The sequence below is a fragment of the Plectropomus leopardus genome, chromosome 6 (assembly GCF_026936395.1).
Source record: "Plectropomus leopardus strain MGB_pleo_1.0 chromosome 6, ASM2693639v1, whole genome shotgun sequence".
NCBI lineage: Eukaryota > Metazoa > Chordata > Actinopteri > Perciformes > Serranidae > Plectropomus > Plectropomus leopardus.
Window position 1 is genome coordinate 504,935 of NC_142181.1, and position 14,784 is coordinate 519,718.

At 43.6% G+C, this 14,784-nt stretch overlaps 4 protein-coding genes across 4 annotated transcripts; 2 read left to right on the forward strand and 2 right to left on the reverse strand.

Moving 5' to 3' along the window:
* Nucleotides 1–977: 977 nt before the first annotated feature.
* On the reverse strand, nt 978–4,109 carry LOC121965611 (olfactory receptor 10J5-like). Its single transcript, XM_088078405.1, has one exon. The coding sequence runs from the start codon at nt 2,775–2,777 to the stop codon at nt 1,677–1,679; it is 1,101 nt and encodes a 366-aa protein (XP_087934531.1). The 5' UTR covers nt 2,778–4,109; the 3' UTR covers nt 978–1,676.
* Nucleotides 4,110–7,064: 2,955 nt separating this feature from the next.
* Nucleotides 7,065–9,269, forward strand: LOC121965608 (olfactory receptor 11A1-like). The gene has a single exon (XM_042515743.2). It carries the CDS (start codon nt 7,065–7,067, stop codon nt 7,986–7,988), a length of 924 nt encoding a protein of 307 aa, XP_042371677.1. The 3' UTR covers nt 7,989–9,269.
* Nucleotides 9,270–10,121: 852 nt separating this feature from the next.
* LOC121965610 (olfactory receptor 4B13-like) lies at nt 10,122–12,678 on the reverse strand. The gene has a single exon (XM_042515745.2). The coding sequence runs from the start codon at nt 11,586–11,588 to the stop codon at nt 10,596–10,598; it is 993 nt and encodes a 330-aa protein (XP_042371679.2). The 5' UTR covers nt 11,589–12,678; the 3' UTR covers nt 10,122–10,595.
* Nucleotides 12,672–13,619, forward strand: LOC121964238 (olfactory receptor 10A6-like). Its single transcript, XM_042514452.2, has one exon. It carries the CDS (start codon nt 12,675–12,677, stop codon nt 13,617–13,619), a length of 945 nt encoding a protein of 314 aa, XP_042370386.2. The 5' UTR covers nt 12,672–12,674.
* The last annotated feature ends 1,165 nt before the right edge of the window (nt 13,620–14,784 follow it).

The following is a 14,784-nucleotide window of genomic DNA, read 5'->3' on the forward strand; positions in this document are numbered from 1 at the left end:
CTGATGTGTGTGTGTGTGTGTGTTTTTGTGAGAAAAATAAAAAAATAAAAAAATACATTTCAATATTCAAATGAGGCGAGGCGTGGCGAGGCGAGGCGTGGCGAGGCGTGCAGCTGCGTGCGGCTTTCTGTCTCGTCTGTTTGGAGCCACAAAAAATCGTGCAAACGTGCTAAAATCTTAGAAACATCATAAAATCCTTGAAATGTCCTAAAATCTGAGAAAATGTCCTAAAACCCAAAAAATCTGCTAAAATCATGCAAACAAAGAAAGCTGCTGTTCATAAATCTAAAACAGCATCGCTGATCTTTGTGATTCTGTGGAATAAATTCATGTTCTGCTGTGTTATTTTCGTGTTTGGATGAAGAAAAACGTTCACACATGAACTTTTTTTCTGTTTATTGACTCAAAGGTAAAGCAAAGAAAAAAGATGAAACAGTTTTAACGTTATTTCACAGACTGGATAATAACGGTTTTGTCTTCCTGGTCCAGCCGTCCAATATTTAGTAGGGCTGCCCCATTATGGCCAAAATAATAATCACATTTATTTAGATGAATATTGGGAGATTTATGCTGATTATTGATTGATTTTAGGCAGAAAATCTTTTATATTCAAGGTGAAATAAGCAGATTTCTCCTGCGTGTTGCGCTTCGGTCCTGCTAAAGTGCAAACGTTTGCATCAAAATGAGACTTTGCATTGAGTTTCTTACCTGAAATCTGAGCATCGTTTTTTATTCGATTTTATGTTTTTACAGGAGTCACCGTGTGGGGATGCGTGCTGACGCGAAGCGGACGGCGATTAACGGGAACGGCAAGATAACGGCAAGATCTCCATTTTTCTCCATTTTGTCGCTTTGCTGTGCAGACACGAGCCTCTGCACGTGATTAGTTCACGTCCAAACATGGTGAGGGTTTATGAAGAGTTTCTGTTTTGCCGTCTGCGGAGGACAGTTTAAACAGTTTAAACCGGCTGCAGCTGCTTCTGTTGCTGTGCGTCTTCTGTTTGTCGGCTCGGCTGCTGAACAGCGTGTCTGAAATGTCTGTTTTTATTATAGTTAGTTTTTATTGTTTAGATCTTGTCCTCGTTTAGTATATTCTGCCTTTTTAATTTGCGCAGAGCTCCAATGCGCTGTAATGAGCTGGTGAGGAACGGCGTTTTGTTTTTTCTGTGGAGGCGAAAATGACAATGAAATGAATCTTGAATCACTGAATTACGGGAAGCCAAACTGTGATTGACATTAATGTTCGATTCATTGTGAGGATGACACCTTTTATGTGTCAGGAAGCGGAAAACTCAACAACGCAAATGCCACAATAACTGTTTTTTTGCGCTGAAACTTTATGTTTCATCAGCTCAAGTTTCGGCGGGAAAAATCTCTGCTGGAAACACGGAGACGTCTCAGTCAAAAACACAAGCGGTTCGGCAGATAGTTGAACGGACGTCTGCAGCTCTGCAGGCGTCTGTCCTCTGTGTCGTCCACTGTCCACCGTCCCCTAAAATATTATAAAAAAAATATCACCTCCCATGTTGACGCTTTCTTTGCACTGTTTAATGAATTAATTTTACTGGCGACCATAATAATAACTACCAAAACAGACCATCTGCAAAATGCCAAATATCAGTCCCAATAATCGTCCAGGCCGATAATCTGACGACCCCTTAAATGAACAGAGTACTTTACACTTTACCAAACACAAGGCTTTTACATATGATGCGGATTTTCGTGAGATTGAGTCCGTACATTAAAGGGTTAAAGAGCGGCTGGCAAGTGAGAAAGTATAAAGATAAAAAAAGGCGCAGCGATATGGGCGTGCCACTCATATCGAACCTGCTCTGTAACACTTCAATAAAACAGCCGAGGGAGAAGTTGAGCAGCGAGGCGAGGTGAGGCGTGCAGGTGCTCACGGCTTTCTGCCTCGTCTGCTTGGAGCCGGAAAAACAGACTCTGAGGATCTTCATGTACATGCAAAATATTAGGATTGCAAGACCGATTAATACAGTGAAGGTGTAAATGAGTCCGTAGATGTTATTGACCGTCGTGTCATAGCACGCCAGTTTCACCACCGAGTAGTTGTCACAGTACAGCCTGTCAATAACGTCCCCACACAGCTGCAGAGACGCATTCAGTGATATCATGACCACGATTGCAACAAGAGGGAAAAACCACGACAGAGCGATAAGCACGGTCACCTTGTTAGTGGTCATGCGTGTGTTATACTGCAGAGGACAACAGATGGCCAAATATCTGTCGTAAGACATGACGGCCAAATTATAAAACTGCACATTTACGTACGTGTAGAGACAGAAGATCTGCAGGAAACAAGCTGCAGCAGAAACGGTGTGAAGGTCAGAGAGGATCTGAAGCAGCAGGAAGGGAAACAACCCTGAACTACCATACAGCTCATTCACACACAGGCTGACCAGGAAAAGGTACATAGGTTCATGTAAGCTTCTGTTCACGCAGATGACCACGATCACACACACGTTGGCACAAATAATCACCACATAAAAACACGTCATGATCGTAAAAACAAAATATTTCAAATGCCCGATGTCGAAATAGGCGCCAAAAGTGAAATATGAAACCTGTGTGTGGTTTATCATGATGAACAAACAGTGCAGGATGAACGATACTACGATACGCAGATCTGCAGAAATAAAAGGCAGCTGAAATGTGCGGACGGACTGAATCCTGCCTGCAAACACGGAGACATCAGCTCTCGCACAAACACACGTGACACATTCGCTGAACCCACCGTCTCTCTGATTTACAGTCATCGAAAGGTGAAAAGTGACACAGCAGTGTGAACGCTCACATTCGTGTGCTGCCTGGCTGCAGTCACACTGTGACCGGGCTCGAACTCTGCCGCTGCTTTTAAACTCTCGCCGCCAGCGTCACCTCAGCACCACAGCACACGCCCCCAAACAGAAACAAGCACCTGATTCTGTTCAGCAATTCATTTATTATTTTGATCAACAGAAGTTTGAATTATTTTGAATATTAAAGTTACAAGTATTTATTCACCTTATTCCTGAATGCGCTAATAGAGCGGTGAAGTAATGAGTCCTAAAATGTGGAAGTCCGTGAGTGTTTCTGCTCTTCCCTCGTCTCAAAGTCTCTGTGTTTTTGGGTTAAATGCCTTAAATAAGGTTTGTGGTTGAGACAGACTGAAGATATTCAGAGGTTTTGATTGGAAATACAAAATACAGCTGTATAAATGCAATTTTTAAGGTTTTGAAAAAGGTGGTTGCTGACTAAATGGGACTACAGAGTTTGTTGGACGTCATCACAGCAGACGCAGAAACTACATGGGAGACTAGCGTGACGTAGCCGTGATCATTAGCTCCATCAGGTCACGCTAACAGGAGAGAGTTTTGTAGACAATGAAGCGCTAAATCAAATCAGAAGCTGAAGATTCGGGATGGTGACGTTTAAGTGGTGCGACCACGATGTATTTGGTTTACAGACTAACAGCTTTCTGTTTCTGGAGATTTCATTGACGCTTCAAAACACACAGACGTTCATCTGTGAAGATTTTCACGCTGAACAAAAGCCGTAAGTCTCATAAACTCGTGTTCGTCACAGAGATCATTTTTGGCAACAGTCAAAAATCCCAGAAGGTTTTTGATCAGGGAACCAGAGCGATGCTAACCGTCATCCTTCACCGCTCTACATGAAACCGTTTTCATATAAAAAGCTTTAACATCGTGTGACTCAATACAGAGACCTCCAAAATACAACAGATCAACACATCCCGACTCTTCGCTGTCGCCGCTTGGTCGGTGCTGTCCGCTCTGTGTCCTCCTGCGTCTGTTGTCAACGTCCCTGAGCGCGATCTGTCAATTTAGTCTGTCACAGGAAATGTTCCGTTTCTGCTTATGACACGCATACAGTCTTTTTCAAATAAACATACAACGTCAGGCAAACATCTCGTATTTACATTTATTTCCTTGTGCAACAAATGCCAAGGAAGGCGATGCCCAGGGCCTCCGAAAGGTCCGTGTAACCCGAGTCTCTGTTACCTCGCAGTCTCTCTGCAGCGGGACGGCCGGCCCGGTGTGTCATAACTCTGTGCAACAGGCCTCTGCCTCAGTCTCTGGGGTCGCTGTCTGACCATCTGATGCATACCAGTGTTCAAGACTGGAGCATCTGCTCCCGACTCACCAAACCCAGGCCCGTCAGGACTCGGGTCAGGTCTCTGAGGTTGGGGTGGCACATCCTCTTCCTGATGCTGTGGACTTTGCTGAGGCTGGACAGACCACAGAAGGGTGCAGCTGTTGTCTGGCTCTGGCTGCTGTTGCTGTTGGCGTTGCAGTCCTGTGTTTTCTTTCAGGGAGTCGCTCTGTGGCTGAAGGGTCTTTGCTGGTGGCTGCTCGAGGGGAAGGTAGTTGCAGGGCAGCAGAAAAATTTCTGTGGATCACTAAATAAATTGTATTATTATTATTATTATTATCTTGGTCTGCATGGATCTGTCTCAGCGGTAGGGCCACAGCAGATGCTCTGCTCTCATCTCGGCTCCACCAGAGGACTCTTGACAGGGTTTCATTCTCCTCCTGAGCCTTGTGGATTTGGTCAGGAGTGAGAGGTTGGCTGGTCCCACAGTCTTTCACAAGGCTCAAGGCATCGACATGGACCACTCCAAGGCCCTGGTAAGGGTTCCTCCTGTCCACTCTTACACTCTCCACAGATGCACTTATTGCCTCTTGACCGACCTCAGCCGTACAGCTGCGGCATTCGTGACAGTCCATTGTCGTCTCAGTTGTTCACCACCCATCTTTGTCCCGTGACATTGAGTTTCGCGGTGGTGAGTGTGGTACAGGCAGTCACAGAAACCTTCACAGATGGCCCACTTCAACGCCAGAAACTCTAATTACCAGCAGTGCAGATGGTACTTCTTGTCCGCTGGACTTCGGGTGTGGGAGCCATACACTATCACTCTTATCTTTCCTCGCTGTCGTTGGTACAACACGGCTCCTCTGAAGCCGCGACCGAGGCGGAGGCTGCCGTCTTTCTTGCGAACAAACACCACAGGTGATGAATAAGGGGATCATGATGGTGTGATCCACCCTCTGTTCAGCAGGTCTTGCAGGTAGCTTTAATTTCACTGTGAAGAGGCTTTGGTATGGACACGTAGGTCTTTTGCACCGGGCGGCCAGGTTCCATCTCTCTCCTCTTCCCTGCCTTTCTCTATGCTTTAGCCCGAGGGGGTGGGGACTCCTTCGGTTTAGAGGGGCTCTGGGCAGGCGTGGAGTCCGCCTGAAGGTCTGATGCTCCTCACTTTAGTAATGGACCTTTTCGCTTCTCTTGTCTCTGGCATTCAACCTTTGCAGCTTCATTCACGCTCTCTTTTAGATCTTCATCTGTTACAGTCAAATCGCTGAGGCGGGGCAGGATTCAGACTTTACAGAGCCACTTAGCAGTCCAGTGTCAGTTAAGCGAAGGAACAGAATGGCCGCTCTGCTGTACTGCTCATCAATTTCCTCATTTGCTGCTTTCCAGAACAGTTTCTCCTGACGCTCAACTGCACGAAACACAAAGTTCAGCATTTCTCTGGGTTCTTGGGAGATATTTAGGAGCTGGTGGAAGCTGTCTACGTTATGGTGGCCCCCAACTATTGATTTGTCTTTTCAAACACACAGTGTCACAAAAGCATGTAGGTGGAATAAGGCAACAAAAACACGTAGTTGGATTTAGCCCCCCCGCACCCTCCCACCCCCCCAAAAAAACATATTACGGTTTAGGAAACAAAAACATGTATTTTGTTCAAAGCGTGTCATGAGTTTCAGGAAAAAGAGTTGTTTGTTTTGGAGAGATTAAACTCCCGTACAGACGTGAGAGAAGCCGCTAAACCTCCCCAAAAACACGCGACGAGCATTCACTAAGCAGTAAAATGGTGCAAATGTTTGAGTGGTTTCAGCGTCAGGCTTGCGTTACGTCACGTGGCTCACCACAGACGAATATGGCATTTTATGTTACAAGATAAATAACAATAAAAGTTTGTGTGACGTAATGTGGAAATACTTTTTTAAATCATGGAAAATGTCTTGTTATTGCAAAAAAATGTTGACGTTATTACCTGCTACCTGATAAAGTTTTCTTTTTTTCCTGGCATGGCAGCAAGATGCTTCAGTATTAATTAACATTTGGGGAAAAAGTATTCTTTTGAATTGTTGTTAAATTTGGTTATGGGATGTTGAAAAGCCCGCTCCGGCTCACGAGTGTCAGTGAAGCAGTGAAGTCACATGAAAAAAATTCATGTTTAGAGCTAATTTACTTGAATAAACTTCAGTCGTTAAAATGTCAGTTTCCGTTCGGTGATTCTCGCGATACAGTATTTACATTTCTGATGCTAACCTGCTCTGAACGATTTCAAAGAAACAGCCGAGGGAGAAGTTGAGCGGCGAGGTGAGGCGAGCACGTGCTCACGGCTTTCTGCCTCGTCTGTCTGGAGCCCGAAAAACAGACTTTCAGGATCTTTATATACGTGTAAAAGATCAAAATGATGAGACCAAGTACTGCGGTAAACATGTAAAGGAGTCCATGGATGTTATTTCCTATGGTGACGGAGCGTTTCCTGTGGCGGGATCGCGGTGTGACGGGGCGTTTTCCTGTGGCGGGATCGCGGTGTGACGGGGCGTTTTCCTGTGGCGGGATCGCGGTGTGACGGGGCGTTTCCTGTGGTGACAGAGCGTTCCTGACAAAAAGGAAAGAGAGAGGGGGAGAGAGGTGATATTAAAATAACGATAGGTGTGAAATCACTAAATGCAGTCTGATGATGTTGTGGGTGTTGATAAGAGTCCATGCGTATATCGATAGTGGAGGCGTGGCTCATAATAAAGGCAGTAGAGAGTCGCGTCATGCACGATTACGGCATCGGTGCGACAAGGACCCACCGCACAGGCGCAGCTTCAGACGGGACCACGGCAGCGGCCGAAGATGTTTGTTCCAGCTGTTTCCTCACTGACTGCTGTTCATGTGAGCTTCGTGTTTACCTCTAAAATCCCACCAAACAAGCTGAGGCCGCTTATGTTTTTACAGATTCATGAGAAGAGGTAACACAAGCGATGAACTCCACTCAGGTTTCATATTTCACGCTCGCCGCTTACTTTGACGGCGGATCTTTAAAGTACTTGTATTTTGTGATTGTTGTGATTTTGTATGTTTTCATCGTGGCAGCGAACGTGTGTGTGATCGTGGTCATCTGCGTGAACAGAAGCTTACATGAACCTATGTACCTTTTCCTGGTCAGCCTGTGTGTGAATGAGCTGTATGGTAGTTCAGGGTTGTTTCCCTTCCTGCTGCTTCAGATCCTCTCTGACCTTCACACCGTTTCTGCTGCAGCTTGTTTCCTGCAGGTTTACTGCGTGCACACGTACGGAGCTGTCGAGTATCTGAACTTGGCCGTCATGTCTTATGATCGATACCTGGCCATCTGTCTCCCTCTGCAGTATAACGCTCGGATGACGTTGAGCAGGGTGGGCGCCCTGGTGGCTCTGACGTGGTCGTACCCGTTGCTCGCTTGTATCGTGGTCATCTATCTGAACTCTCAGTCCCGGCTGTGCGGGAGCGTCATTCACAAAGTCTACTGTGACAGCCACTCGGTGGTGAAGCTGGCCTGCTCAGACGCTCACGTGGTTAACGCGTACGGGCTCGTTGCGTCTTTCGGCACGATCTTCGGGGCTTTCGCGTTCATCCTTTACACCTACGTGAAGATTCTCCTCGTCTGTTTTTCCGGCTCCAAACAGACACGTCAGAAAGCCGTGAGCACCTGCTCGCCTCACCTCGCCTCGCTCTGCAACTTCTCCGTCGGGGCGAGCTTTGAGTTGATCCAGAGCCGCTTTGATATGAGCAGCGTGCCCAACGTACTGCGAATATTTTTGTCCTTGTACTTCCTCACCTGCCCGCCGCTCTTTAACCCCGTACTGTACGGCCTGAACCTGTCCAAAATCCGACTCATAGGCAAAAGTCTGCTGCCAAAAGTGGGCTAGTAATATTGAGTTTTCTATAAGATCATTAATAAATGATAAATCTGTAAGTCAGTCAAAAGTCAGTGGTTATTTTAGTCGTTAATCCTTTGGAATCGGAGAATTTAGGACTGACTTCTTTCAAAAATACGGGAAGAAGAAGAAATGACTCAAAATGTGCCAGAAAATTAGTAAAATGTGAAAATGACCTGAAAAGGAAGAAAAGAGAATTAAACAATGAAAAGAAAAGTGAAAAGTTTTTTTAAAATCATGATAAATGTGTAACATGATTTTCCCCCTAAACTTTTTCTCTTGCTTCAAAAAAAAAAAAAAGTCTACTAATCATTTGCATTTTTTGGAGCATTTCTCCCCAAACTCATTGACTTTTTTCCATGTTTAAAAAAAAAAGAATTGCACCAATATGCTCGGAGTTCAAAGGGTTAAATATTTGTGACTGAAAGCTGCACAAGAAAAGTGGCTCCAGGTTTCAAAGGGTTAAATACAGTGAGACAATAATAATTGTAAGTGCTGGGATTACTGTTATTTGAACTGTTATTTGAACAGTTTGTTGCATTTTTGAATAAAGTGGTGTAAATACGGAGGAGCGAGTCTTTGGAACGGGCGACTTCACGACAGTCGGTTCGTACGCCGACTTTATTATTCCGGAAACGTCTGAGACGAATCACAACACTTCACTGATTAACCGCATTTCACCTCCTCAATACAAACTTCTGGTCATTGGTAGATTTTTATCGACTTCGCACGACCCCTTTGCTTGAAATTTGCATCAGTTTTTGTATTTCTGGTTTTCTTTTGTACGAATGATTTTAGTTTTTGAAGTCAGGAGGATCTGTGAGCCGTTTTTGACCTCTGACCTCTCCTGCTCGGTTTTTAATCTTTAATCTTCTGTGTTTTTTCTGTACGTGTGCAAATAAAAACTGAACTGATCTGATGTCACGTTTTTGTTAATGATGAGCAGATGATCTGTTAACTTCTCAGAAATGATAAAAAAATAAACCGACACCTTTTTTCACTCAGATAATGTTCGTAGAAGCTCGATTGTTTTTATGAATCATCTAACGAGGTGAGTTCATCATCAGCCCAAATCCAAAATAATATTTAGGGACAGTTTAGAAAATAGTTTACACAATGTTACAAATATCTACTCTGCCGTCTCTGACGACAACGTTACTCATTTTTTATTCATCTTTCTTTGCTTGGAAATAAAGTCATTCTTTTAGCCCCAATTTTGGAAAAGTGAAAAAATGTTTTTTGTTTCGGATCTTCGTCAGCTGCCGTTATTCCTCCGACACGTAATAACCTGCAGAGAAACACACCTGATATTTTTTATTGATTTCGAATGAACTTTGCGCTGCAGGCCAAAATAACACAATCAGCTCGACATTAACGCGCTTCAGACGTTTCCTCAAATCACAGCTGAGAAATAAATCAAAATCACCGACATTAATATCTCATGAATGATTCAACCGTGGCTCCTTTAATTTACTGCTGATAAACAATGAAATGATAGAAATCATTTTTGCCACAATGTTTTGCAACACACAGCAGCAGTAATTTTAGGATTTAACTGTTTACGATCCAGAATATCACCCAAAGATTCGGAGAATCTCTGTGCGTAAACTGTGACCTTTGACCCCCACGGCTGCATTGACGACTGTATGAAGGAGATCAGCCGCTGATTTTTACCCGCTCAAAGCGCCGTTTCTAACGAAAACATTTTTTTAACTTTGAGATTTCTTTGAGATTTTTAATAAAAACGTTTGGAAGATGTGTTTTCACGTACGTTTGTGGCTATTCTTTTATCTTAAAATGTTTTCCCGCTTTATTTTATTTTATTTTTTGCAGTTTTCAAAGAAAATATTTTGTCTTGTTTTTTCTTAAAGTATCAGGAACATTTTTTAGAAATGTTTGGGGATATTTAGGAAAACTCCTTTTTTGAGATTTTTAATAAAAAAAAAACATGACGCAGCGTTTTTTGGCGTTTTTTTTTTTTTTATCTTAAAATGTTTTCCACACTTTTTTTATGACAATTTTCAAAGAAAATATTTTGTCTTTTTTTCTTTCTTAAGGAATTAGAAAAGAAATTCTATAAACGTTTGGGGATATTCAGGAAAACACTAGCGATTATTTTTTGCTTTTAAATTTTTTGAGATTTTTCATTAAAAAAATAAAACATGACACGTGTGTTTCATTTAAAAATTTGGGTGATTCATTTATCTTAAAAAGTTAACCTCACAGCTGGAGCGTCACTCCTGTGGAAAACTGGTTGAAAAACGATTAACCCTTTGAGACTTGAGCAAATGGGCTTCATTTCTTAAAAAAAAGCAGAATAGAAACAAGGAAATAACCTGAAAAAAGCATTTATTATTCCAAACATAATTTTGAATGTGTACATTTTCCCCTCGCTTCTTAAAAATATGTTTTTACATCTGCACGTCTGTCAGTTTGTGGAAAACGTCTCAGCAGGTTAATCATTGACTTTTTTTCATGCTTTTGAAAGAAAAACACCAGTTAGCTCAGCGTTTAAAGAGTGAAATTCTGAGTAAATGTGTTTAAAATGATAACACGATGCACAGAACAAATCAGACATCAGAAGTGTGTCATTGATCCTCACGGGGAAATTACGGTTCGATGCAGTCGCTCTGACGCCAGCACAGAGGCTATCTGCTGACCGCTGACACGAATCACATTTTTGCACAAAACACGGATTTTGGACAGTTTCAGTCCGTACAGTACGGGGTTAAAGAGCGGCGGACACGTTAGGAAATACAAGGATAAAAAGATGCGCAGCATAATGGGCGTGTTGCTCATGTCAAACCTGCTCTGCACTATTTCAAAGCTCGCCCCGACAAAGAAGTTGAGCAGCGAGGCGAGGTGAGGCGAGCACGTGCTCACGGCTTTCTGCCTCGTCTGTCTGGAGCCCGAAAAACAGACTTTCAGGATCTTTATGTAACTGTAACCGATCAAAGATAAAGTCCACGAGACTGTGAGAAAGATGTAAATTAGTCCATACGTGTTGTAGACTGTTGTGTCATAACAGGACATTTTAACGATGAGGTAATAGTCACAGTAAACTTTATTGATAATGTTCCCACAGAGCTGCAGAGGAACGATAATCAAAATCAAAACAGCAAATACAAGAAAAGGTGAGAACCAATTTAGAGCAATAAGCAGGAAAACCTTTTTAGTGGTCATGCGTGTCTTATACTGCAGAGGGAAACAGATGGCCAGATATCGATCATAAGACATGACGGCCAAGTTTAAAACTTCAATATTTCCGTACGAATACAGACAGAAGATCTGCAGGAAACAAGCTGCAGCAGAAACGGTGTGAAGGTCAGAGAGGATCTGAAGCAGCAGGAAGGGAAACAACCCTGAACTACCATACAGCTCATTCACACACAGGCTGACCAGGAAAAGGTACATAGGTTCATGTAAGCTTCTGTTCACGCAGATGACCACGATCACACACACGTTCGCTGCCACGATGATCACGTACAGACACATGACCACCGAGAAAACAAAGTATTTCAGGAGCCCCGTGTCAAAGTAGGCTGCCAGTGTGAAATGTGACACCTGCGAAGAGTTAATCATCATCCTCATTCCTCCTGAAAACACTCGACTGTGCACACAACACGACAGCCCTGTCACATCTCTGCCGTCGATCCGGCCCGCGGTTTTAATGTGAGCGCTGAAAAACCCCGCAGACAGAAACGGAGCGCGGCGTCATCCTGCTACAGAAATTCATTCAGCAGATCAGATGTTGTAAAATAATCCCGAACGTGCTGCTGCTGTTTAAGACGTTATTTAAATCTGAGCTTTTATCCGTTGTCAGACTGCGAGTCCTTTCCAACTGAGCTGAAGCGTTTATAGAGCAAGACCCCAGCACCAGGGGACCTCACCGTGACCCGCCCCACCGTGACCCGCCCCCCTGTGAGCTCATCTGTGCCGTCACAGTGACCTCAACCTTTGAACTCAACCACCAAAGTCTAATCAGTCCATCCTTGAGTCCACGCAAATGTTTGTGCCAACTTTAACAAACCTTCCTCAAGATGTTCTTGAGTTATGTTCACAAGAATGAGACGAATCAAAGGTCACCGTGACCTTTGACCACCAGATTTTAATCAGTTCATTCTTTTGTCCAAGTGAATGTTTGTGTCAAATTTGAATAAATTCCCTAAAAGTGTTCTTAAGCTATTGTATTGGCAAGAATAAGACAAACACGGTCACATTGACCTTGACCTTCGACCACCAAAGTCTAGGCTTTCATGGTTGAGTTAAAGTGGATGTTTAAGTACAGTGCTGCCTGTAGACATCGTCCCTGTGTGAAGCGTCATGGATGGTAGCTGTAACTTTGCTGAACTTTTTCTGTTGATGTCCGAGCAGTCGGCGTTTGGCGAGGTGTGCCTTCGCTCCGTGTGGGTGAGCGGGACCTGCAGAGGTCACGGGGCGTCCTCGGAGGAGTTTACAAAAGGCAGCAGCAGAGTTTGATCTCAGGTGAGAGGGACTCTGTAACACCACAGCAGCTCGGCAGCCAAAGTTTCACCATGTCTTGTTTTGTATGAAGTAACCAGCCGTTTTATTCGTGACTGTTTCCGTACGGCCGATGTTTCCGCTGTGATGAACGCTGTGAACCGATTAAATGTTCATAAATGTAACAGTCGTTGCTCTCAGTGAAATAGAGTCACGATGAACTCCACACAGGTTTCATATTTTGCACTGGTTGCCTACTTTGACGCCAAGCTTTTCAAATACGTGTTTTTCATCATTGTTCTGATTTTATACATTGCCGTTATTTGTGCGAACGTGTGTGTGATCGTGGTCATCTGCGTGAACAGAAGCTTACATGAACCTATGTACCTTTTCCTGGTCAGCCTGTGTGTGAATGAGCTGTATGGTAGTTCAGGGTTGTTTCCCTTCCTGCTGCTTCAGATCCTCTCTGACCTTCACACCGTTTCTGCTGCAGCTTGTTTCCTGCAGATCTTCTGTATTTACTCGTACGGAAGTATCGAGCTTTTAAACTTGGCCGTCATGTCTTACGACCGATATCTGGCTGTTTGTTTCCCTCTGCAGTATAACGCGCGCATGACCAACAACAAAGTTATCATCCTCGTTGCTCTGATATGGTCTCTCATATTTCTTGTCAATTTTTTGACGTTATCTTTGATTGTCCCTCTGCAGCTTTGTGGAAACGTCATTAACAAAGTCTACTGTGACAACCACTCGGTCGTCAAACTGGCGTGCTCCGACACTTCGGTCTATAACGTCTACGGACTCTCTGTCACGTCTTTATCAGTGTTTTGTCCTGTTATTTTAATCTTTTCCTCGTACATAAAGATCCTCAGAGTCTGTTTTTCGGGCTCCAGACAGACGAGGCAGAAAGCCGTGAGCACCTGCACGCCTCACCTCGCCTCGCTGCTCAACTTCTCCTTCGCAGCTTTCTTTGAGATTTTACAGAGCAGGTTTGACATGAGCGCTGTGCCCAACGTGCTGCGCATTTTTCTATCGTTATACTTTCTCACATGCCCACCGCTCTTTAACCCTTTGATGTACGGCCTGAAACTTCCTAAAATCCGCGTCGTATGTAAACATTTGATATCAAACTTCTTTGAAATAAAATTGAGTTTGATGTAATCAGACCTTTGTGGTGGTCTGTTCATATGTTCATATCAATCTTCATAACAACGCTGCGTGAAAAGGGTGGCGTGTTCCATGGTTACACTGAACCAGTATTACATCATTTTGGGGAATAATGGTGAAACTGATATGGATCAGGACTACGTTTGCAAACTGTAAGCACTTTCCCAAAATTAGTGATCAATTAACTCATTAATCTTTACTTTAAAAAAAGCATAAAAACTGTGCTTTTAGAAAATACTGAATGTGGTTTTTCGGGGTGGGCCACATGTCTAATATACTCGATGCATCGCAGCCACATGCGATAAAATGACTTTATCACAAACATCGAGTATAAACTGTCACGTGGCGTTTTGGTTCTCTCGCTCCGTCCTGCAGCTCTCTTTACTGCAGATACTACTGCAAATACTACTGCAGATACTGCTGCAGATACTGCTGCAGATACTGCTGCAGATACTACTGCAGATACTGCTGCAGATACTGCTGCAGATACTACAGCAGATACTACAGCAGATACTACTGCAGATACTACTGCAGATACTGCTGCAGATACTGCTGCAGATACTGCTGCAGATACTACTGCAGATACTGCTGCAGATACTGCTGCAGATACTACTGCAGATACTACTGCAGATACTACAGCAGATACTACTGCAGATACTGCTGCAGATACTACAGCAGATACTACTGCAGATACTGCTGCAGATACTGCTGCAGATACTACTGTACTACTGTAGACTGTATCTATCTCTCTCTCTCTCTTTATATATTTATATATGTATATAGATAGTTTAATAATATAACTAATAAAAAAACCTACTGTAATAATAACAAATAAAGGTTAATATAACAATAATGATTTGTTAAATAAGAGCATTGAGGAACAAATAAATAAGCAAAGGGTTAAATTAACAAAGGGTTAAATAAGGCCATGACTTTGTTCCTCGTCTTGTATGAAGATTCGGCTTAAGCAGCATCCTGAGCAGCAAATGAAGGGTTAATCATCTGAACCCAAACAACCTGCAAACAGGACTGAGGACAGAGACACGACAGAGACACGGCAGAGACACTACAGAGACACGGCAGAGACACGGCAGAGACACGAACAGAGACACGGCAGAGACACTACAGAGACGCGACAGAGACACGGCAGAGACATGAA

Coding starts and splice junctions, on each gene's coding strand:
- LOC121965611 (XM_088078405.1), bottom strand. CDS start 2,777: ATGACTGTAAATCAGAGAGACGGTGGGTTCAGCGAATGTGTCACGTGT.
- LOC121965608 (XM_042515743.2), top strand. CDS start 7,065: ATGAACTCCACTCAGGTTTCATATTTCACGCTCGCCGCTTACTTTGAC.
- LOC121965610 (XM_042515745.2), bottom strand. CDS start 11,588: ATGAGGATGATGATTAACTCTTCGCAGGTGTCACATTTCACACTGGCA.
- LOC121964238 (XM_042514452.2), top strand. CDS start 12,675: ATGAACTCCACACAGGTTTCATATTTTGCACTGGTTGCCTACTTTGAC.